The sequence below is a fragment of the Carassius auratus genome, chromosome 43 (genome assembly GCF_003368295.1).
Source record: "Carassius auratus strain Wakin chromosome 43, ASM336829v1, whole genome shotgun sequence".
Taxonomy (NCBI): domain Eukaryota; kingdom Metazoa; phylum Chordata; class Actinopteri; order Cypriniformes; family Cyprinidae; genus Carassius; species Carassius auratus.
The window spans coordinates 1,194,244-1,219,822 of NC_039285.1; the positions used below are offsets into that span (position 1 = coordinate 1,194,244).

A 25,579-nucleotide genomic window follows, 5' to 3' on the forward strand; every position below is an offset into this window, starting at 1 on the left:
TCTGAGGGATGCTGGGATGCTGTGTGCCATCACCATGACGACAAGGTACCAGCTGGGCAATCTGTATGCAAATGCCTAATCTTGAACGGCAGGACCTGGTCGCCATGGCAACGGAGCCCGTGTTCCCGCCGAAACACACCTTTCCCGGAGATTTCTGGGAAGAGAGAAGGAGAAGGTGTTAAATGTTATCATGAGCCCAGAGTAGAAATGGTAACATCACGGTTCTCTGATCTACACTGCACGAACATTAGCCAAGATACTTTAACCACACCTGGTATTACTGTATTAGTGTCTAAACAGCAGGGTATTACCGTGGCACTGTGTCCAAAAATCACAAAGCACTTTTATTAAGTAGTTACTGAACCTGTGAGAGTAAATCTGACACGTGTGACACAGTAAAGATGAGAAATCATATAGACTTTACTGATCTATAGTGATTCATCTGTGTGTGTGTGTGTGTGTGTGTGCTTGTGTGTGTGTGTGTGTATGTGTGTGTGTGTGTGTGCTTGTGTGTGTGTGTGTACGTGTACGTGTGTTTGTGTGTGTGTGCTTGTGTGTGTGTGTGTGTGCTTGTGTGTGTGTGTGTACGTGTACGTGTGTGTGCATGTGTTTGTGTGTGTGTTTGTGTGTGTGTGTGCGTGTGTGTGTGTATACGTGTGTGTGTGTGTGTGCATGTGTTTGTGTGTGTGTTTGTGTGTGTGTGTGCTTGTGTGTGTGTGTGTACGTGTACGTGTGTGTTTGTGTGTGTGTGTGCGTGTGTGTGTGTATACGTGTGTGTGTGTGCATGTAATAAATGTGGGACAGAGTGAATCTGGGTCAGGAGATGTGTTATTATATTCCAGAAAAACACACAAACAGAAGAGGATATTTCTCAGTCTCTCTCTCTCTCTGTGTGTCTCTCTCTCTAATTCATTCGATTTCTTTTGTTTGAAACGTGCATATGGCAGATGCTTTTAGCACATTATTAAGTGATTCACATTGCATTATAAGCATAAATTAATTTGATCATTTGATGCATTATCCTGAATCAACCCCATGATTGTGATGCTGTTACAGTGCCGTGCTCTACAGGTTGATGGATTAATGAACCAAACATGACTCTCAGTTTATCATCTCCAGAGTCAGTGTGTTTCATCAACGCAAAATCATGCTCTGAAACGGTTTCACGTCACTGATCCAGGCAAACAATCACAAAATAATGTTTGTCCTCAACAGAATGTCAAATTAAATCTTAATATATATTACATTACATACAATACTACTTTTATATTATATTCAATCATTTTTAAATATCATCATAACATTGATTAATATTCGTTATATTTTAGAAAATTACATTTTAATACTTAAACGATTAATATATCTTCTAATTATGCATGAAAGTGACATCAGGAGCAAATTACCATGATTAAACTCTCAAATCATACTGAAAGTGCTTTACTATTATTTTTACATATAGTATCATAAACAGTACTGTGCAAAAGTTTGGAGTCAGTAATATATATATAAAATAAATTAATATTTTTTATTTCTCAAGGATGCATTAAATTGATTAAAAGTGACAGTAAAGACTTGCAATGTCTTATAATTTTCATTTAAAAAGTGCTGTTATTTCTGTTCATCTGTGAATCCTGAAAAATAAAATGCATCACAGTTTCCACAAAAATACTGGTCAGCACAACTGTGTTCAACACTGATAATAATCAGAAATGTTTCTTGAGCAGTAAATCATCATATTATTCTGATTTCTGAAGATCATGTGACACTGAAGACTGGAGGAATGATGCTGAAAATACAGCGGAGCATCACAGAAATAAATTACAGTTTAACACAGATTCACACAGAAAACAGCTGATTTATATTCTAATAATATTTCACTATTTTTACAGTATTTTTGATCAAATAAACACAGTCTCAGTGAGCAGATGAGACTTTTTTCCAAAAATCCTAATGACCCCAGTGCTACTGAGCTCTGGCTGTTGTTGTTTTGTTCCTGTAATGAAGGATGTCATTCAGACTCTGTTGTTTCAGTGTCTTCAAAGGGCCTGAATGATGCGCATCTGATACCATCATCATCATCAGATGACCGGTGTGTGTGTGTGTGTGTGTGTGATCACGAGTCTCAGTCTCCATTATTCCCATCAGGGAAGCCCTTTCACAAACTCACGACTCTTTCCAACCCTCAGTTTTCAATTTTTTCTCAACTCTTCCTAAGATTTGTAGATGTAAATGACCTCTGCTGTGATTGGCTGATCTCTTTGCATGAAAAACAGGATCTTCTGGTCTTCTGGCATCGGAATCTGTCTGTGTCTGATGGAGCGGGACAATATGTGTGTGTGTGTGTGTGTGTGTGTGTGTGTGTGTGTGTGTGGTTCTGTGAGCGTTTCAGAGGGTCAGGGGTCCGTGGAGGAGATGAATGTGAGACACACAACCCCAAATCCTCTTCTCCTGTCCTGACTTTAACCGCTGTCCCTCTGTAATCCAGAGAAGTGGGTTAAGAGCCCCTCAACCTGTTTTCAGTCATAACGCTGATGGCCGGCGTATTTCCCCCCCGATCGTGTGTTTGCAGAAAGCCACAGCTTTTGCTGTTTTTGGCAGCCGGACAGCTGCGGGAGCCAGATGTCAGGAGGCTTTTTGGAGGAAGGATTTTATGCTGAGCAATAAATAATTAAATAAATAAGCAAATAAAATATCTAATAGAGAGTTAAAGGAGGGTTGAAATATCAAAGTACACTATTTTGGTGCCTGACAAAACTAAAACTTAAAGTCCCAACGGAGCATGCAAACGTCAAGACAAGTTATGAAAAAAGTAAAAAATAAAAATAAAAAAAAATCCAGAAATATTCTCTGAAGAAAGATGTCAATTACACTGAAAAATAAACTGTTAAAACTAAAAATATAAATAAGATAAATATATATATATATATATATATATATATATATATATATATATATATATAAAATAAATATTAAAATAAATTATTAAAACATTAAAATGAACAAAAATAAAAAATAAATAAAAAACAAATATTACATAAACCAGTAAATAATAATATAAAAAACATCAAATCAAGATATTCTCTGAAAAAGTCTAAATGTTCTTAAAATATTCTCAAAATATTGTCCCAAATAAACATTTAAAATCTACATAAAAACCAAAATTTTATTATAAGTATATAAAAGATTAATATCAAACCAGTAAACAAGAAAAAAAATCTAAATTAAACAAACCAATAAATAAAAATTAAAATAATTTAAATTAGAAACTAAAACAAATAAGGAATGGGTAAATAAAATACGATGTAAAAACGAGTAAATAAATTACCAAATGAATGAATGAAAAAAAAAAAAAAAAGTAAAATAAATAAAAGTATTTTGTCTTGTTTTCCAGATCAAATACCTAAACATTTCTCCATCAAGATGTATTAACTTAAGAAATAAATTACTTTAGATAATACACATTTGACTTATATATTATTTTCTAATATTGAGATGCATGTTTGTATTTCTTTCTTTAGTTTTAATTCATTCAGAAAAAAATATGAATTCAGTAGGAATACAAGATTATTTTCTGACTTTGAATTATATTATAAAAATACCTTTTTTTCTCTCTCTCTCTGTGTATTTTTGTCTTCAAATATCTAAATATTTTTAAATCAAAGTTTCTTTTACCAAAAACTTGTTTAATTTAGGTTTTCATCAGCATTTTACAGGCTGCTACTGTACCTTTAAGACTTCTGTGACCTGCGTTGTGATTGGCTGACATTTAAAGATGATGCATCAATAATTCACTCTATTTTCCTAAAAAAGAGAAAGAACGTAAATTTCAAAACATGCATATCTGCTTAACATGAATTATTTCATCACGACAGTCTCGAATCAGGACACAGACGCAGCCTAATTATTAATATTTTTATTTGTTCTTTTCTTAATGATATCCAATGGGTGTGCTCATCGTCCATCCAGGTTTTGATTGTGCTGCAGGCGACTCGTCCACAGCATCACGCTTATTGCTGTTTCCCCAAGAACAGAGATTTCATAGGAAGGAAAATAAGACAAAACTGATCGATAGATTGACATTCTCCGATTGATCTGTCTCTCACTTCAAGCATCGTGCCTTCATTATTGTCCCGAAGAAAGTGCTAAAGTGTATTTCAGGTTTGATTACTGGTGTATGATCAGAGATGAGATCAGAGACATGAACATGAAAACATCAAACCATGTCAGGAACAACAAATGAAATACAGAAGAATAAATAATATCATCATGTTTTATAAAAACCAAAAACACACAGTGAAGTGGGTTCAAACAGTGCTGTGGAAAATACAAACTGAGCCCTCTTAAAAACCAAACCAACAAACAAAAAAAATTACAAATAAAGAACACAACATGGTTCTTTCAGTCAGGCATGTTGGACTCAAAATGAAACATTTGAATTTGAAATCTGACAGTTGAACTTCAACATTCCACTCGCACTGCTACACTGTAACAGTTATCTACTCTCTAAGAACTAGAGTTATTAACCCTGTAAAATCTGATACATTTGAACTGAAATGTGTCATTTGGATGCTCTGCAGTGAATGGGTGCCGTCAGAATGAAAGTCTGATAAAGACATCCCAATAATCCACAGCACTCCAGTCCATCAGTGAACATCTGGAGAAGACAAAAGATGAAACACATCCAGCATTAAGATGATTTTAACTCAAATACACAGAGTCTATAATCCATAATAACTCACAGATTTGTTTAGAGCGGTTTAAACAGTGCTTGATCTGTGCAGATTTCTCTCCTGATTCAGACCAGAACACTTCTTCACTGGAGGAAGTGTTATTCTGGATTATAGACTCTATGTGTTTGAGTTAAAATCATCTTAATGCTGGATGTGTTTCAGGTTTTGTCTTCTCCAGATGTTCACTGATGGACTGGAGTGCTGTGGATTATTGTGATGATCAGCTCTCATTCTGACGGCACCCATTCACTGCAGAGACACTGATGCAATGCTGCATTTCTTCAAATCTTCGGAAAAAACAAACTCACCCTAATCTCGAAAGAACTGATGTTGAGCACATTTTCAGCAAATATAATTTTTTGAGAGAACTATTCCTTTAATCGCTGTCAATGTGCACCAGCTTCAGCTTTTCTGTCTTTTTTTTTGTGCCTTATGTCAAAGGTCAGATTAGCTATTACATTAGGTGGCGTAAGGACACCTGTGACCCGTGTCAGTTTGAATCCTGCTCGTTTGACACACGTCCCATCGCTTCGCCTCTCAGAACACATTTGTAGGCATGAATTAGAGAAGTGTGAAATCTAATCCTCAATCACCACCATTGATTTCATTGCCGTTCTGCAGGCGCTCGTTCACAGCACAAAGCAAACAGAGCCGGCGTAAGATTAGCCGTCGGAATTGGGAACGCTCCCAACTGGAATTAGAATTGTGTTAGGAAAGCTGGCAAACAAGCCGAGGCGTTGTATGATGCCAGGTGGATCGCGTCCAGACTCGACTTCCTGTCGCGACTGTAAAAACGTCTCTGAATCGCACAGAAAGCAACGGCAGGGAATCATACATGTGAGGCCTTAGTAAGAGTTTCCCATCTTCCTTTCAGACAAAAATAAAAAAAGCCATTCGTCTTCTAGAAAGATTTGAGTTGCATTTAAAACAAGAAAGCTGAAATGAGTCTGGGATTCTGATCTGAATATGAGATCAGTGATTCACAATCTGGATCTGGACTGGACGGTCCGATTCAGTGAAGTGACAATATCTTGTTTGACAGCTCTGATCTGATGCCACGCTTCTCTAATCACTCACTCATTTGATTCCTTCTCTTTATTCTTCCCATCAGCATACACAGGTTCAACTCCCTCTGGTTTTCTTTGAGTTTTTCATTTATTTACGTAACTGTCTTAAAAAAAAAAAAAAAACTCCACAATCAATACTTTACCCCCTCCGGAAATTTCGGAGAGCCCTGAGAAACAATCACAAGTCTCCAAACAAGCCTCTCATCATGGTGCCTACCTGCCAGTCAGCACACATCACCTCCTCAATACATCAGTGTCTCCTTGCATCTGCGCTTCCCATCTCCCTTTCTCCCCAGTCTTGCTAGTGTCTCAAAAGTTGAGGAGTTTTCACAACTTACGAACTTTCCTCAAAGTCAAAGGTCAAAGGTCAAAGGTCGCCCAAAATGTGCCTGTCCGTCCTATTAAATGAGAACGCTGTGGCAGAGAGTCGTGATGGGCTTCTGCCGAGATCTTCAATCACCATCCCTGTTCAGATTTTTTCGACTTAGTTTGGACTTATATGTTACGTTCAGCATCTTTCACTCGATTAGCAGCTAAAGATATAGAAAAACAATCTAAATCAACTATGAGCAACTTTTTGACTAATGTTATAATGTTGTTGGATTATTTTATGTACAAACAAAAAATGTTGCATGGAAGTTGAACTTGATTGCCACTTGCATCAAGCTTGTTCATCTGAGTAACACACACACACACACACAGTCTGCAGGCTACACTGTTGTATGATCCTGGAAGACACAAGTAAATACTGATTCTCTAACCCTGTCCACTGACGCTCAATGGCCGCTAATATCACTACAGTCGGACTAAACGAAAACAAGTGCTGAAGACAAGGTAGATTGAAAATTTTTTGGTTTTCTTATGCCCTCTGCTCCACCTCGGCAGGTCCCAAAACATTTGTAGGATGAATAAACAGGTACAACCCCTTAAACACAACCCTTAGGATTCAAGATCAGCAATATGTGATCCTCATTAGGGGTGACTCAAAAGGTGTTTTGGATATTTTCATATGCAGGCTTGAGTGCATGGGTTCCTGCAGAAGAGTCTTTCCGTCCATGCCACTACTATTGACCAACCTCTGGAGGATGAATTTGGCATAGGTATAAAATAAATAATCGTCCTTTAGATCTCAATATATGCAGCATTTCACACCCTCCTAGATTCTACTTAACATATGTACTGTATATATATTCATAAGTGAAAAGGGAGAATAACAAAGCAAAAGGAAAGAAATCTAGAGCTCTAAAGTAAAAAACTCTGTAGTTCTTAAAATCACAGTAGTGTTTACAATGATTAAAACAATGCCGAGATGACGGAAGACAAGGTCAAACGCCACACAGAGAAAGATCGCTATGACTGAGTTAGTTAGTTAGGAGGGTGTGATTTAGCTTCACAAATTGGAAGGGAGTTTCGACTGGAGCGGTTCTAGTTCGGAGGGGTGTCCGCCGGAGGTGCATGGGAGAGAAAGTGCAGGTGACGTCCCTATAGAATGAGCACAGCTTTGAGAGCCCGGAGAAGTCTGTACGGGGCCGACCATGTGTCCTGATACTGAGCTACAGGGTTTGGGGGTTAGCGTCGGGGATGAATACGGGGAAAGGCAGTAACCGGGTCCCCGAGGGGAAGACTGACCCGTTCCCTCTATAGGTTGGGAGCTGGACAGTATGTTCAATTCCTCATAGAAGCGGCCCAACGGAGAGTCTGTGCCGGAAGAGTGGTGACCTGGGAGTTGGCCGGGACAGGAGGACTGCGGGAGAAGCAGGGAGGTGTGAGAGCCGGAAGGGTCACTGTAGTGGAACGTTCTCCCCGTGACGGGGCTCTGGGTAGTCGGACTTTGGGCCAGAGGGGTGTAGCACGGCGAGGCGTTCGCTGAGCCGTACTGAGCGAGCGAGGCAAGTGCTGACCTTTCTAAAGGAAGGTAGGTGGATAAAGCAGGCGGGATCTGAGATGTCATGGAACTCTGGGGGGCTTGGGAACGGCCGGATGAAGGCGATCCGGGTCGAGGAGTGTGGAAGAGGTTCAACCCAGTGGAAGTCTTGCCCGCTCCGGTCGCAAACTGCTGCAGGGAGCCTGTTTGAGAGGGTTTTGGTGTGGGTTGGACTTGCAACAACTGACTGGGTGCGTGACTGAACAAGCCGGTATTGGATGAGGTTGTAGCCGGGATCCCAGCTGGAAATCCACTAGCAGCTGACACCTCTTTTTGGAGATGTCCTGATTGTGGAGGAGTGCTGGGGGCGACGGCTTGCTTTTGTCTCGGCTGTGAATGAAGCTGTGCGGTGCTAGGAGTTGAAGAAGAGAAGCTTCCCAATGGGAACAATGAAATTCCGGCTTGCTGATTGGAACTGGTGGGTCCTGATGAGTGCTGCGTCCGGAGGGATGCAAGAAGAGACGTATCGACTCCCGGACGAATCTTTAATGGGGAAGCCGATGGAGAGTCACCAGTGGATCCGGGATCTCCCGAATTTGGTACGATTGTCTGAAACCTCCTAAGCTGGCTGGGCGGCTCGCTTCTCGATCCGAGAATGGAAACCGGAGGTCGGAAGAGAGTGGTGGGAAGGTGGGGGTGGTGGGTTAGTGCAATAGCGACCGATGTGGTGGCGGCAGCAGCTTGTAGAGGCGCCTGGATCAGGGGAGCCCAGATGACGGGAGTAGGGGACAGAGGAGCAGGCGGCGACGGACTCTGCATCAGGTTTGCGCAGAGAGCCATGTCACGATCATGCTGCACGATCTGCTGGATGATCTCACTTTCCTGGAAGTTCAAAACCCCTGAATTCAAATCATGTTGGACCTTGTGCTGGAGAATAGAGTTCTTCTTCCCTAAGAGACAAAATAAATCAGAGTTGTAGTCGGCAGAAAACATTTCTTTTAGAATTTAAGAAACAACACTAAGAAAGAGTACTGTGATATTACCAAGTTTTGGATATGATAGCATGGTAATACCATAGTTTTATTGCAATTCTATATTTCTGTTATATAATGATATGGTGTATAAATATAGATATCGTTCATTGCCATGGTATCTATCAAAGTACAGTGGTATTACCATTGTTTAGACATGACGGCATTGTAATACCATTGTTTTGTTATAACTCTATACTCTGTTCTAGAATTCTATGGTATATGAATATTCTGATCATTCAGTACCATGGTATATATCAAATTAGCATTGTATTAAAGGAACACTCCGACTTTTTGGGACTTTAGCTTAACGTTAGCTGTGCTCCTACGCCTAGTGAGAATATAGTTCCCAGTATTTATACGATTAAAAATGGGCTCTGTCTCATATAGCCTTGTTATTTTTATTTGTACACGCTGTGACTATACAGATCACAACACGTAAATAGGAAAATGTTTGCATTATTTTGTCACTTATTGGGATAACTATGCTAACAGTATCCATTTACATCCAGTCTTTGTGCTAAGCTAGGCTAGCGGTGGGTGCCTCAAATGACACTTACAGAACGCACAGAAATGAAAAAGGTATGTATGGACTTATCTAACTCTGGGGGATACTGTGAATAAGCTAAAGTCCCAGAGTGTTCCTTTAACTTGTTTTTGTACATTATAGCATGGTAATACCGTGGTTTTGTTGCAACACTATATTTTTTCCTGTAACTCTATGGTACGTGAATATGGTAATCGTTTGGTACCATGGTACAGTATATATCAAAGTACCATGGTATTACCATTATTTTGGACATGATAGCATGCTAATGCAATTGTTTTGTTTTAACTATATTGTGTTATATAACTCTATGGTATATATTTATGATAATTGATTCAGTACCATGGGATATATCAAAGTATCATAATGTACCAACTTCTGGTACAAAATCAATATATATCGTCTACATATATAAGGCTTATGTATGTCAGTACTAACTCATTTGTTAGTATTTTAGCTGCATTGCACTCTTCCTTCAAACAGATCATGGCTCTTTTAATAAAACCCACCAAAAACGGGTATTATTCACCCTCAGGAGATGCCTTGAATATTAAATATCAAACGCAGCACTCTGTTCGATCTGTCTACTGTTTCATCAGCGCTTTGATTCATCTCACACTCCACACTTCTCCTGTTAAACAGGTCTAGGAGCCTGGGCTCGCCTCGAGACGGCTCCGAGCGCAATCAGAGACGGCGGGGGCGTTGTGGTGAGCACACGGGCCGAATCGAAATAGCTCAGCGTAGCAGTGGGCAGATCGTTCCTGTAGGCTGACCGTCCCCACTGCTGAGCCCCAGATAAGAAAGAGTACAATAACAGAGAACAGACACCACCTCTACCTTACGCAGGACTGATATAAACAAGAGACCAAGAGCCTGGATGAGCAGAGGGCACTTTGCTATGTTTGGTAATGTCGTGCTATCACTTACTACTGTAATCACACTGAGCCAATGCGGAGCCGAGCACCACACAAGAGACTTTTGATCTTCAGGTAATAGATTATTGAAAAAACAAAAAGCTCCTTTACAGAGTGCACTTGATGCAATTCTTGATGCAACTTTTCTGAATTAGTTGAGTGATTTTCACAGAAATATATCTGGGTCCTAAAGGGGGGTTTATATGGTAGCCTAGCACTTAGGGACCAATTCTCACTAGTTGCATACTAGTATGCATATTACTAGTATATTGGCTGTTCATTAGTATTTATAAAGCACATATAAATGGCTTATTCTGTATGATCATGTTTTAGATCTCTAAACTTAACAACTACCTTACTAACTATTAATAAACAGCAAATTAGGAGTTTATTGCGGCACGAGATCACACACAGACAGACTCGTACATGCATTTGTATGGACTCTCCATAGGAGTAATGGTTTTTATACTTAACTGTACAAACTATATTTTTATTGCCCTAGGGGTGGTAACCCTACACCTAAACCTACCCCTCACAGAAAAATACTGGCGTTTTTTATTTTATTTCAGAAAACACTGTTTTGTATGTTTTTAAACCTTTTGTTTTACAGGGACACGGGAAGTGATCTCATAAAGCATGTTTACGTTGTAGAACCCATGTCTTTATACATATGTCTGTCCTCATACACCATACACACACACTATACTGATAAAATAAATATTTATATATGAAAAAAACAACAAGTTTTTGTTCGGAAGGACAGTTCTCATATTCTGTCCTTCCCAGAATGCCTTAAAGCAATTGTCTGATTCTTTACAAATAATTCAATAGTTCTTATTTTCTTCATAATAATCTGCAAAATCAACAACTGGATTAGAGTTAAACACAGAGTGGGAGTTTAGTTTAGCTTCAGTTTTAAATGGTTTACAGCTAAATAAATGCATTATAATGAGACCAAAGTTGTTCCTGATTCAAGTTATGTTTATTTATTAGAATGGAGTTTAAAAGGTCTCACCGATGCGGTCCAGGCGGTCCAGAGCAACGGTTTCGAATGCTCTCCTCATCATGGGATACTCCTCCAGGACCTCGTTGAAGTTGTCCACAGACAGCGAGTACAGACGGCAGTACGTGTCGGCGCGGACGCTAGCTGTGCGTCGACCTCGGGTCAGCAGACAAATCTCTGAAGGACAGAAGATATGAGCTGATCAGTGCCAGAGGCTCAAAACAAAACAACAAAAAACTCAGGTCAGATGCAAAATAAGATGCATTCAAACCGTGCTTATACATAATATAAATATAATATATTTTGCATTTATTATAACATTTATTATCGTCATTTACATTTAGAATTATAAGACATTTATAAAAATGTCATCCTGGCAGATTATATATTTTTTATATTTAGGTTAGAAATGCAAATGATAATCACTTCTTATTATTTGCATTTATAATTATACTAAATTGCATTTATAACATGCATTCATATGCATTTTCATATTGGCTTGTTGTAAGAATACAGTTTTTCTTTAAGTTATTAATGCAAATAATTTAATAAATAATAAATGCATTTGGTCACATTTTATTTTGGGGAACAATTCCCATTATTAATTTACTGTTAACTATAACTTTTGCCACAATAAACTCCTATTTGTGCTATTTGTGCTTTATAAGTGCAACCAATATGCTATTAATATGCATGCGACTTAATAGTAATAAAAGTGAGAATTAGCCCCTAAACTAAAGTGTTACCATGCATTCATCATGAAAATTATTTATTACATGCATTTATAAATATTAAACACTGTTTGACTGGTTTGTAGTAATATTTTCCCGTTTAACAAGGCATTGGAATGACATGTCGGCTGGACACACGGAAGTGAAGCCGGATTTGTTCCAGAATGATTTTGGTGATCTCACACTGACCTCCGTTTAGCTCATGGCAGCGTTTCCATTAGCGTTATTATCTCTGACTCATCAAATAAAACCACATCAATGTCCCGCAGGAAATCCGTTTGGAATAAACATGATGCAGAAGAGTCAGGATTATATTAAAGAGACAGTTCATCCAAAAAGCAAAATTCTGTCATGATTTACTAACCATTGAGTCGTTCCAAACCAGCATGAGTTTCTTTCTTAAGTCGAACAAGAAAGAAGATATTCTGAAGAATGTTGCTGGTAACCATTGACTTCTCTAGTATAAGAAAAAAAAATGGCTATGGCAACTGAATTTAAATTTTTGGGGGTACTGTACCTTTACATATTGAACATTAAACATTTGTTTGATTAATAGAGCAAATCACAAATTGTATAATTTAATATATACATCCTAATCCGGGGAACTTTAAAAAATACCATGAAACAAACAAATACAGCATGTACCATGGCAGTATAGATATAATACTTTAATTATTTTTGCTGCAATTCAACAACAAAAAGGGTTTATGTATTAAGACTTTAGACTGTAATACTATTTCTAATGTCCTGTCATTTCTGCATAATTCCACGGGTTTGAATGAACAGGAACATTAGGACTTAAAAACGAACAAATAAGCCAGAATAGACAAAACACACACACACACACACACACACACACACAGATAAATCAGTGAACCTGTGCGACACTTTCTCTGTAAAAAGCTCTCAACTTGTCAGTGTGTAATGCGAGTCTGAGAGCTCGAGTCTTGAGAGGATTAAAAGCACAGCAGCCTCACACACACACACACACACACACGCGTGATCCTGTCTCAGATCAGATTTAGTCTAGAGAGAGTGACTCAAGATGACAACACTGATGAGACACCGTTTTCGATTCTCTTCCTCCTCTGAGATTACACAGATCTGAGGGATTTTCCCACAGAAATCCTTCCAGATCGGATCGAATCAAACACTTCCGATCATGACATTTAACTAAGAATGACCTACACACACACACACACACACTCATGCCACGCTTTGAGATTGTACTGCAGATTGAAGCTTTTATCCAAAGAGGCTGACGGCACAGTTATTACAGTTAATCCACCTGCAGCATGTGTGTGTGTGTGTGTGTGTGTGTGTGTGTGTGTGTGTGTGTGTGTGTGTGTGTGTGTCAGAATTAACTTGAGTTAAAAACAAGGCTTTCCGTTTCTTTCCCAGCATGCACTGGTGCTAGGACATGAAGACTGGAGATGGTCAGGAGCGTGTATGTGAAATGCAGATTAATGCTGGCGTTGTGGTAGAGATGCTTTGTGTGTTATCTTTCCATCACTTCCAGCAGAGGTCAGAGGTCAGAGGTCGCGAGGCACACACTAGCTGTACTTAGCAACGGTCAGCGGGTCACATGTGGCTAAATGCACCGTACAGAAACCTCTCAATGAAATGAAGCACATGAAAAAGTGTAGAGTGTTGCATTTCTGACCTTTGACCTCACCTAAGGCTTTTTTTTACATTGATTCGACCAAATTACCCACAAATCACCTGAGACATAACGTCATGTGACATTTCTGATTGTTAAGTCGTGCTGCACAATGTTTGTGGAAACGGTGATGCGTTTTATTTTTCAGCATTCACAGATGAATAAACCGTTCAGAAGTTTTCACTTTTGTTATGTCTAATCCATCATTATGATTATTAAAGCTGGACGAATGTGTGTGAGTGCTTGAGTGCAGGATCCACGTTTGGGATTCATTTGTACCTCCAAAATAAGATCCGTCTGACAGCTTGGTCTCGCTGTTTCCTTTAGTGAGGACGCTCACCACGCCGTGCTGGATGAAGTACATCTTCCTTCCCATGGTTCCCTCCCGTATGATGTAATCTCCAGGTTGGAAGACCTCGAAGCGAAGTTTGGTGAGCGTCGACGTCACAAAGTTGGGATCCGCGTTGGCAAACAGCGGCATCGATGCCACCAGCTTCCGACAGTTGAAGTTCACAATCTCCTGCGAAGGGAAACGCAAAATGGAAATGCACCTCTGCATAAAACAGTGACACACACATTACCCAGCATGCACCTGTGTGTCCTCACCTCTCTCAGTGGCTCATTCAGTTCTCCCAGAATGCTCTCTTCATCAAACATCTTCCCCTGGTATCTGTGCTCGTAGTAATCGTGGATCCGCTGCCTCATGTCCGCTGGAAGCTTATGGAAGGACATGTACTGCTCCACCTGCTTGTACTGCACACACACACACACACACACACACACACACACACACACACACACACACACACACTTTGAAACATGATGATTTCTTGCTGATGTAACATTAATAACATTAAACAACACTGTATCAGTGATTAGTGGACACTTTTTGTTACTAACTACTACTTACTAACTGACTAGTTTTTGTTTAATTTATTTTTGCATACATAAAACAAATACATATTATAATACATTATATTTTAAAAATAAAAAAATGTTTCATTTAAAATGCTTTATATTAAATATTTTGTATATTATATATTTATATATATTTTTCTTGTATATTATATTTTTTTAAATACTTTTTTTTAAACTGACTAGTTCATGGTTAATTTATTTATGCATAAAAAATATCAATACATATATTATATTATATTATATTATATTATATTATATTATATTATATTATATTATATTATATTATATTATATTATATTATATTATAAACAAATATTTCATTTAAAATGCTTTATATTATATATTTTGTATATTATTTGTATCATTTTTTCTAACGGACTAGTTTATGGTTAATGCATTTATGCATAACTAATACCAATTCATATCATCAAATGTTTAATTTAAAATGTTTAATATATTATAATTTTTATCATTTCAGATATTATTTTGACTTGTGGATTATGTGTAAACATCTGCTATGTTAAATGTTGCATTTTAAATGATTTATTTTAATCCATTAAATTATTTATTAAATGTAATTATTTTCTTAAATGTAACTACATGCGTTAAAACATGCGTTAATGCATCAAAACATTTTGAAACTTAAAAATGGCTATTTATTTTCTCATTTTGAAAAGTATATTATATTAGCTCTATTATTCTATAAATTCAGATCATATTTTGACTATATGTAAACATCTGTTATAAATATAAATAGCTTATTCAGGGCAGCACTAAAAAACACATGCATTTTATATAATTCCATTTATTGTGTTACAAGATATGTAAAAGGTGAAAGGTAAAATTAATATAATTATTAATATATTTTTATGATTCATTAAATAATTATTCTACTACATTTTAAAAAAATGTTTTCATAAATAAACTATTAAATATGTATATTTATTTGACAATGTTTAAGTTGTAAGCATTTATTTACATTTATTTTTTTATAATTTTTATTTGCATCAAATGCATTAAAGTTAGTAGAATCAGAAAAACCTGCCACCGAGTGTATATGAGACACGGTGAGAGAGGAACAGGAAGATCAAAGGTTTCTAGAATACAGAGCAACAGTGCTGAGATCTTCACTGACCTACACACACACACACACACACACACACACACACACTCCTGTTGAATTACAATTACCAACTCACACACTGAATTTGCTCTCAACAAATCACGTGTTCTATTTATTCAGTGTCATCTTGAGTAGCTCCGCCCACAGCCTCATCTCATTGGTCCAAAATGCTGCTCCTCATAAATATATCTTACACATCATCTTTTCTGATTGGCTGATGTGTCACTGAAAACTAAAACACATTTGTGTAACTCTAAGACAACATCTAGAAGAAAAGCCTGTTTTAACAAAATCTAAAAGATGATTTAAAACATTAAAAAAGCTACTGTTTTTTGGTCTTAGAAAACCCGGATATAGGGTTGTTATTATTAGGGTTTTTAACTAAAACCATAAAAAAAAAAATACAAATTGTAAGGAAAACTATATAAAATAGTAATACTGACAAATTATAAAAACACAAATCTAAAAAAAAAAAGACTAAAATATATATATATATTTATTATAATATATTAAATAGGCCTATTATTATTTATTATAAATTATTTTTTTTAATCTATTTTATTTTTTTGTTTTTGTTGTGGTAAAAAAAGACTTTTCCAGACCTGGAAGAGTCATATGAATGAATAAGATATAAAAATGCTATGGGAATTTCTAATGTTTTCTAGTTATGTCAAGCTTATACTTGTATGGTCATTCAACAGAGGGCTTCTTTCAATATTGTTGTGCAACACTAAAGACGTTCAGCAGAACGTTCAGCATTGATGAAGAATAGGATAACAGATGAGCCTACCATTAACACTTGTTATACACTTTGAAATGCTTTTATCCAAAGCGACTTACATGCATTGGATTATCAGATAGTGCTGTTTGAGCTACATGAAAGCACAGAAAAGATTCTTCAAATGTAGTTTTTACTGAAGTGAATGCTGAGGATGAGTAAACTCTCCCTGCTTTCCTCGTGCAGTAGAAACTCACTGATTCTGTAGTTCTCATCCTTCATACTGAATGACAAACAACTATCTTCCCCTGTTCATGTGCACATCTCAATGAAGCTGTTCCATTGACTGTGACGGTTCACCTACAAACCACACACACACACACACACACACACACACACACACACACACACACACACACGCTGACCTCTGCAAGTGTGTGCTGATTTTTAATTAGGCTCTGCCCATGGATCATATTCAGCACACACACACACACACACACACACACACACACACACACACACACACACACACACACACACACACACACACACACACAGAAGCTGACTGAAAATGTGATTATATATATCAGTATAAATATAACAATAATAATAACATTGATAATTGTATTAAATAAAATAAGACATATTACAGTTTGTTATTTCACTGTAAAATAATAAAAGTATAAAAAAATATATTAATAATTTCTGAGGGTTGGCATTTTTTTTGTAATAATAATAATAACAAAAACAATAACAACATCAATAACAAAAATAAATAACTATTATTAATATTTTTATGTAAATATTATTAAGAAAATATATGAAAATAATATTAAAATGTTTAAAAAAATAAGAAATATATCTACTCTAGTGATTCATTGTAGAATTAGTAGTAGTAGTAGCAGAAATAATGTTGATAAAAATATTAATAATAATAATTATAATAATTATATTGATTATATATATATATATATATATATATATATATATATATATATATATATATATATATATATATATATATATATATATATAGTTTTTTTTACAAAATAAGAATAGTTACTACTGTAATATTTGTATGTAAAATGTAAAATAAATCTAATATTTAGGTCATAGTATAATAATAATAATCAAAATATGAAACTAAATAAGAAATATTGCATACATTGACATATCATTGATATCAAGTCCACAAATGTGCTGAGACAAATAAGATAAATTCTTATCAATTATTATAATAATTATATTTTATATTTTGATGCCGTGATCATAAACAGGCCACCCCAGCATCCTCCAGCGGTATCCATGGCTACAGCTGGTTACCGTGTGAACGGGATGAATTTGCATCACAGGCTGTGACTGGTCTCTATAGACTCCATCGAAAGACTCGTCTGTTTCAGGTAAACTGCTGCTCAATGCTTCGTCTGCTGTGCTTTCCAGAAGCAAGAGGATAAAAGTAGCTCCCACACACACATATCTACCTCCATGGAGCTTTTATTTATTCATTTTAGTCCCGAACAATCTGTTTTTGCATCTTAATTTCAATAAATGGTCTGGAAACATAGTGTATCAAACCCTTATTGAAACAGTGCACAGCATTATTATGAGATATTTAAAATGCAGAATAAAATGTAGGATTCACAAAGCTCTCATAAAGGTTGCTGCGCTTAATTAAGGTCACAGTGACCCACAAACTGTAATTAACCAGGCTCACATGGGCTAATATCTTAGGATACAACATATTTGAGTATTATTGAGATGCTATAACAGTTTCGCTATTAGTCTGTTTTTATTTCTATATTTGCATTTTAATTTAAGTGTCTTGTAAATTTTGTTATGGCCATAACGGAAACATTGAAACAATGGAAACAACCTGAACATTGTTTGATTCTGTTGAGAGTTTTGGATTTATCTTTTTATCCAATTTAATGAACTTAATGTTGTAGAAAGTCTTTTTACATCTTAATTGGAATCTACAGATGCAAACAGATAAAATTCAATAAAGTAATCACTCATCAATCCAAGTGTATCTTGGATTATTTCTTTTCATCAGTCTGAAGTCTTGCCTTAAAGTTGCAGTCCGTAAAATTTTTTGGTTAAAAATGATCCAAAATCTATTTTTGAGCAAGTACATAACCAGTTTCCTTACTTTAGCCCGATTCACAATGTTAAACTTGTTCAAATGTCTTATAATTTGAGGGGTTTTGTTGGGTTTCCGCAGAAAATGTTGTATATTGTATATTTGTATTTTTTTATATTGATCATTTTTATATATTTTATTATTATTATTATTATTTTTTAAATTCTATTTACATTTCATATAATTGTATTACTTGTACTTAATTTGTTTGTATATTTTTATATCTCATTATTTATATTTAATTTGTAAATATTTTTTATATTTCTGTTTTATTTTCTATATTTAATTTTGATAGTAACATTTTGTAATAACAATTTAATTTAATTTAATTTAATTTTTGCCAGTTAATGTTTATGAAAATGTTATTTGTTAAATGTAGAAACACCTCTGAAGAAGCGCTGCATCTGCCACAGATCTATTCCTAATGATGTCATCACCACAAATTCAAGCGGCAAAGAAAAGCGACCGTGAAAGTGTGTGAGTGCGGTGAAACATAGAGCGAGGGAGTGCTTTCAGAGGACGAAAGTGGAGTTCGGCAGAAGACTAAATGAGATTAGTGCCATGGGGTTAACTGGGGATAAAATAACCTCTGAAATCTGCCAGCATCTCTTCTTCCTGCTGATACAGGAAGTTTCGAAAGGGCTTCTCTTTTGCTTTCTCTCACACACAGACTTGACATCTACGGAATACAATCAGCTTTAAAGTTTTCATTTATCAGCCCCAAGGATATTCAAGTATAATTGACAAGTTTAATTAAAGATTCAGAGTGAATGATGGACAGGGATGCTTACGCCGCTTGGGACCGACAGGTCAAAACACGCTGCTTTTGAAAGCGCACACACACACACACTCACTCATGCACGCATACACATGCACACACACACACACACACACACACCAGAGGAGCTCTCTCATGGGAATTTCATCAAACCAGATAAAAGAAAGAGCAAAAGCCTGAAAATCTGGGAGTCAAACCAGAAAAAATGTAAATGATGTTGTTTCTAGTTTAATATTGTCATCCTCAATGTTTTGTGCCAGATAACTGATAACAGTTTAATTTATATACTATACACATTATAATCTAAAAACAGCTTCAGATGTAGGTTTCTTGGAGTGGATTACATTGGATTATTTTTTTCGAACGGGATACTTCACTCAAAAGAAATGGGGAGTTTCAGGAGAGTATTTTCTCCAACACTGCTCTCTTTAATAAGGCTTTACCGTCTCGTTCTCTCCCACGCCATCTGAAGGTGAAAAGTCTTTGATTTGAGATGATAACGTATTCTTGTCTCCACATGAAAGAGCATGTGTGAGTCAACCGTGCTGTCCCACGTCTGATGATCCACGGCTGCATCCCAATTCACAAACATGTGTGACATATTAAAAGTGCATCGTTTTCTGCTGATGCACATTTATTCCTACAGTAAGATTAAACAAAACAATTGTATTTTGGCCACAGTTTTTGCAATAAACAGTATGTACATATAATTTTATATTAAAATTAAAATTATAACAAATTACATCAAATGTATTTTATGAATGTGCATCTGTAACGGCACACTTTCATATTAACATCCCGTTAGTAATAGAGTATGATTGAGTACGATATTTCATGCATTTTTGCAAGTAATTAAAAAATAGCTCTCAAAGTGTAAGTTCGCCCAAAAATGAAAATCTCGATCAAAACCTGACTTTTTACAAAACATGTGACCCTGGACCACAAAACATGTCTTGGGTTTGAATAAATTAGCTTTCCATTGATGTGTGGTGTGTTAATTAATTAATAGATAAAACTATCTGAAAATCTGGGATCAGTGTGTTATTGATTCAAGATGCAATCCAGCTCACGAATAAAGCGTTCAGTGCTATTTGTGAACTGATTTAACATGGTTTTATCTTCTTTTTCCTTCAGTCCCAGTCTCTCTCTCTCTCTCTTTATGAAGCTAATATTAGCCAGCGCTGATAGACACGAGCGCAGTACAACACAACCCTCCATTCACTGCAGATTATAGCTGGCCATTCTCATGATAATGTCATCCACCGTCTGTGTGAGCTGCAAATATTAGCTTCTTTCTATTATTTTACACAGAACAGCGCTTGTGCAAGATGTTTCTGGAGAGATCTGGACTTTTAAAGAGGTTTGAAAATATATTCATAATTTCAACAAATCTAATGTATCTAAGTGTGTCATCTAGATACGGCTTAAGGATTTTAACTGAAGACACTGATTTTATGCATGGAAGAATATGAAAGAGAAATAACATAAATTAAATTTCATCATAATACACGGCTATGCTTGAATGTCTGTCATGCAGCCGGATCACAAACTACTTAAGAATTAATTTCATGCATCAAAAAATTATAAAAAATTAAATAAAATTGACAATAAAAATAAAATATATTAATTAATTAATTTTATCATAATACATGGCTATGTTTGAATGTCTATTATGGAGCCAGATTACAAACTACTTAAAGAATTTAAGGAGATTTTAACAAGCAAAACATATATATATATGTGTGTGTGTGTGTGTGTGTGTGTGTGTGTGTGTGTGTGTGTGTGTGTGTGTGTGAGATGTATAAGTATAATTAGTTTAACTGCTGATTTTGTAAATAGTTACAAAAGATTAAGGTATTACATTTTATAATTTAAAATAAGAAGTTTTTTAAAAAAAAATATTTAATAATTATTTAATAGTTATTTAAAGGTTCAGATTAAATGACCTAAACTTAGGAATTTTTTTTGTAGCATGATATTTGGTATATTTACAAATGTATTCGTTTATAGAAATATATAAATATTAAATAATATTAATTTTTTTTTTCTTTTGATATCTGTCCTGAGATATTAAAATTATTTCCCTGCCCTGTGCATCTATCTATGTGTGTGTGTGTGTCTGTGTGTGTGTGTGTGTGTGTGTGTGTGGGTGTGTGTGTGTGTGTGTGTGTGTGTGTGCGTGTGTGTGTGCGTGTGTGTGTGTTTTACTCCATGTGAATTCTTCACAAACCAAACGTCACATGGCTGTTCTCGAGCATGTGAGGTTTCCATCAGGTTACGTCTCATCTTTCCTGGACAAGGAAAGGGTTCTGTCACTCAGCCAGGTGTGTGTGTGTGTGTGTGTCGTTCTGTCTCTATCTGTTAAACACACACACACACACAGTCTTTCCTGTCTATATGTCTTCCGACAGCTCAGGGAAATGTTCTGAGAGCACATTAGTCAAGCTAAACGATGGACACACCTCCCTCGCCTCCAGATTGATCTGTGTTTACCGTGCTAACGTCTCCTCCACAGGATTCCTGGCTCCAGGGTCTGAATCGAGAGAAGCGTTGCGATGGGAGCAGGTTGCAATGGGACGGGCGGCGCATTAACGGATCCACCCAGACAACAAACTGCTGGTTAACCCACTGAATCTCCAAAAACAGGCCAACAGACCAGACGAAACGAGACGAGACCAGGATGTACCGGGACAGAGTGCACAGCCGACTCATTATCAGGATGAAGGAGTTTGTGAAATTCTTCTAAACCAGATGACAGAATTAAACTGGAACGATCATTAATTCTCTAAACAGTTGCACCACTTTTGCATGAGTCTGCATAAGACAGAAATTTTTAATGTACACATATATTAAAAAGTTAATTAATTATGCTATACTGTATACCAGCAATTCAGTTCAACTAGAAAATACACTGACATTTTTGTTTTGAAAGAAGTCTCTTCTGCTCACCGAGTCTGCATTTATTTATTAATTTCTTTCATAAAATTGGATTTCAGTGAAGCCAACCACATCTACAGACCAGAAGATCATAGAAACACAATACGGTAAAATACTGTAAAAACCAACACAAGCACCATAGCTTGGGCCTCATGAAATCTCTTTTATTTTTCCTAAATGTAATTAAAAAAAATTCACAGATTGTATTTTTTTTCTAGATTCTGTTTTAATGGTTTAAATAAATTTGAATAATCATACAAAATATGTCTAATTAATTTAATTCATCAAATTTGAAAATATAATAATTGATCAAAATTGCAACAATAATTTTTTTTTTGATTCAGAAATTCTAATTTTCAAAAACAGTGGTACTGAAATTAATACATAATGTTTTTAATACATTTAAAATAAATTTTAATTTAATTAAATTTTAATTGTAATCATTTAATACATTTATTAAATTTAATAAATTAAAAAATATATATATTTAAATTAATTTTTTTTTTCAAACAAAGTGCTGCACAACAGAGGATTACTGTTTAGGGATTAATGGACGAAAAAATTGTCTGAAATGTTTGTAAAAAATGTAAAATAAATACACATTGTAAAATCATGTTTTATTGTTAATACTTTGACAAGTATGTTCGGCTGTCCAATAGTGATATATTTCTGTCCTAATTTCTTCAAGTTAAGCTGGACTTTTATTTTGGCGGGTTTTAGTACACACCTTTGAGTTCTGTGTATCCAATATTCGTTTTTACCAAAGAAATGGTTAAATGTGAAACTGTGGTGCTTCTCCACACATCATATAGACTTCATAGAAAACTACAGAAGTGCAACTACAAAAACAACTCTGTTTTATTTAAACTGGAGCACGGATGCTGCATGATGACGCACATCCTCAAGTTTAATACTTGGTGTTGTTTCAGAAAGCCCTTCTGAATTTATTTTCAATCACCAGAGCTAAAACTCCCCGTCACTGCATATTAAAATCTGCTCTCTGGAGTTGGTTGTTTATGTGCTGTTATAAGTGCATTATTATGAATTAAAGTAGTCGGCAGGAACTGTGGTAATCTTGTTAGTGTCACGCCGTCATCCAGCTGGACTCATATTCTACATAATTGACTTTCTTCCTCCACAGATTTTCTTGCTTCATGAATTTAACCTCACAGTTTCAAAGTTTGAACTCTCTAACTGAGTCTGTAGTTCTTTTAATAATTCACTGTATTGCTACATACAGTAGCAACCACCAAGAAAAGACCTGGTACCCACATTTATTTGATCCAAAATACAGCAAGAGCAGAAAAATTGTGATATATTTTTACTATTTAAAATAACTGCTTTCTATTCGACTATATTTTAATATGTAATTTATTCCTGCGATTTCAAAACGGATTTTTTTGCATCATTACTCCAATCGCATCATCCTTCAGAAATCATGCTAATAGAGTAATTATTATTATAATGTTGAAAACAGCTGAGTAGAATGGTTTCAGGTTTCATCGATGAATAGAAAGGTCAGAATAAGGAATCGTTTGTAACATATTTATCATCGATTTAAAACATCTTTGTTCAATAAAAGTATTACCGTATTTTTCGGACTATAAGTCGCACCTGAGTATAAGTCGCATCAGTCCAAAAGAAGGTCATGATGAGGAAAAAAACATATATAAGTCGTACTGGACTATAAGTCGCATTTATTTAGAACCAAGAGAAAGCATTACCGTCTACATCCACAAGAGGGAGCTCTATGTCTTCAGTGTAGACTACAGGAGAACTGAGCAGCATAGAGCGCCCTCTGGCGGCTGGAGACGGTAATGTTTTCTATTAGTTCATGTCTCTTAGTTAATTTCTCTTGGTTCATGTCAAATTAATTTTGATAAATAAGTTGCACCTGACTATAAGCCGCAGGACCAGCCAAACTATGAAAAAAAAGTGTGAAATACGGTAATTTATATAATTCCCATTTTTTATACCAGGTTAGAGTCATGCACTGATTTTCTGTCTTGGACCTCTTGAATTAGCCATCTCCTCTTGCATGAGAAAACACTGTTAATATGATCAAAATATGTACTTAGATTTATTTCTGACCTTATTTTGATGCCACAACAGAAGAAATTGCACACTTCACCCATAATTCACACATCATTCTCATGCACAAGAGTCACCACGACCCTAACGCAGCACTGTTGATTCTCCGATCTTCTTATTATGTTAACTAACTAACTGGACGACACTCACCTTTTCCTGATATTGCCTGCGCGAGGAGTCCAGCGACTGGATCAGCGCCGTGGCGTGGCCCACAAACATGGCGTAGCAGGTGGCACCCACGATCATGCTGAGGATGGTCAGCCACACGTCCGTCATGCCGACTGGAGGATACATGCCATATCCAATACACAGCATGTGACTCATGGCCTTGAAGAGAGCGTAAGAATACTGCTGACCCCACGTGTCGTTCTGACAGGAGAGAGAGAGGGCGAGAGACCATCACTAACAGTTTCTGTCCTCCTGAGAGATGAACTACACAGTGTTTACCTGCAGATGTACCTTAATATTCATGTGTTCACAGTGACTTTGCAGGGGATGTAAAAATCAACTACATTATAATATATTGTGATGATTATTCTTTTTTCTGTTTTTCAATTCAAGAAAATTTGTTTAGACTCATTCTCAAATCTTCCTCGTTTCAGTCTTGTGTATAAAGGAGTTTTAATAGTTTCTTTCAATAAAACTGAAAGTAAAATCATAAAAGCATTTGTAAATGTAAATAATAATTAAATATATAAGAAAAAAAAAAAATTCAGCCCAAATCATTTTCATTTAACGACTAAAATTGAAAAAATAAAATGAATTGATAAAAGCTTCATACACATCAACACACACACACACACACACGCACACACGCACACACTCTCTCACACACACACACACACTCTCTCTCTCTCTCTCTCTCTCTCTCTCTCTCACACACACACACACACACTCTCTCTCTCTCTCACACACACACACTCTATCTATCTCTCTCTCTCTCTCACACACACACACACACACTCTCTCTCTCTCTCTCTCTCAAACACACTCTCTCTCTCTCTCCCTCCCACACACACACACACACACACACACACGCAACACATTCTCACATACTCTCTCTCTCTCACACACACACACGCACACACACACACTCTATCTCTCTCTCACACACACACACAAATACACACTCTCTCTCTCTCTCTCTCTCTCACAGACACACACACACACACTCTCTCTCTCTATCTCTTTCACATACACACACAAACACACACACACACACACACAATGACTCAAACTTTGAATAAAATGAAAATGGAAAATATTAAAATTAAAACGAATTAAATATATGAATAAATACTATAATAATTTCATTATACAAAAATTA

At 36.1% G+C, this 25,579-nt stretch overlaps 1 protein-coding gene across 1 annotated transcript in view; it reads right to left on the reverse strand.

The window, feature by feature from the left end:
• Positions 1-6,315: 6,315 nt before the first annotated feature.
• Positions 6,316-25,579, reverse strand: part of LOC113061392 (potassium/sodium hyperpolarization-activated cyclic nucleotide-gated channel 3-like) — a 49,346-nt gene continuing 30,082 nt past the window's right edge. The window contains exons 4-8 of the mRNA XM_026230450.1: positions 24,403-24,621; positions 14,154-14,300; positions 13,827-14,067; positions 11,169-11,333; positions 6,316-8,611 (exon numbers count right to left, since the gene is read on the reverse strand). Of these exons, the coding sequence (XP_026086235.1) occupies positions 7,188-8,611; positions 11,169-11,333; positions 13,827-14,067; positions 14,154-14,300; positions 24,403-24,621 (2,196 nt within the window). The 3' untranslated portion in view covers positions 6,316-7,187. The remainder of the gene's footprint in view (positions 8,612-11,168; positions 11,334-13,826; positions 14,068-14,153; positions 14,301-24,402; positions 24,622-25,579) is intronic.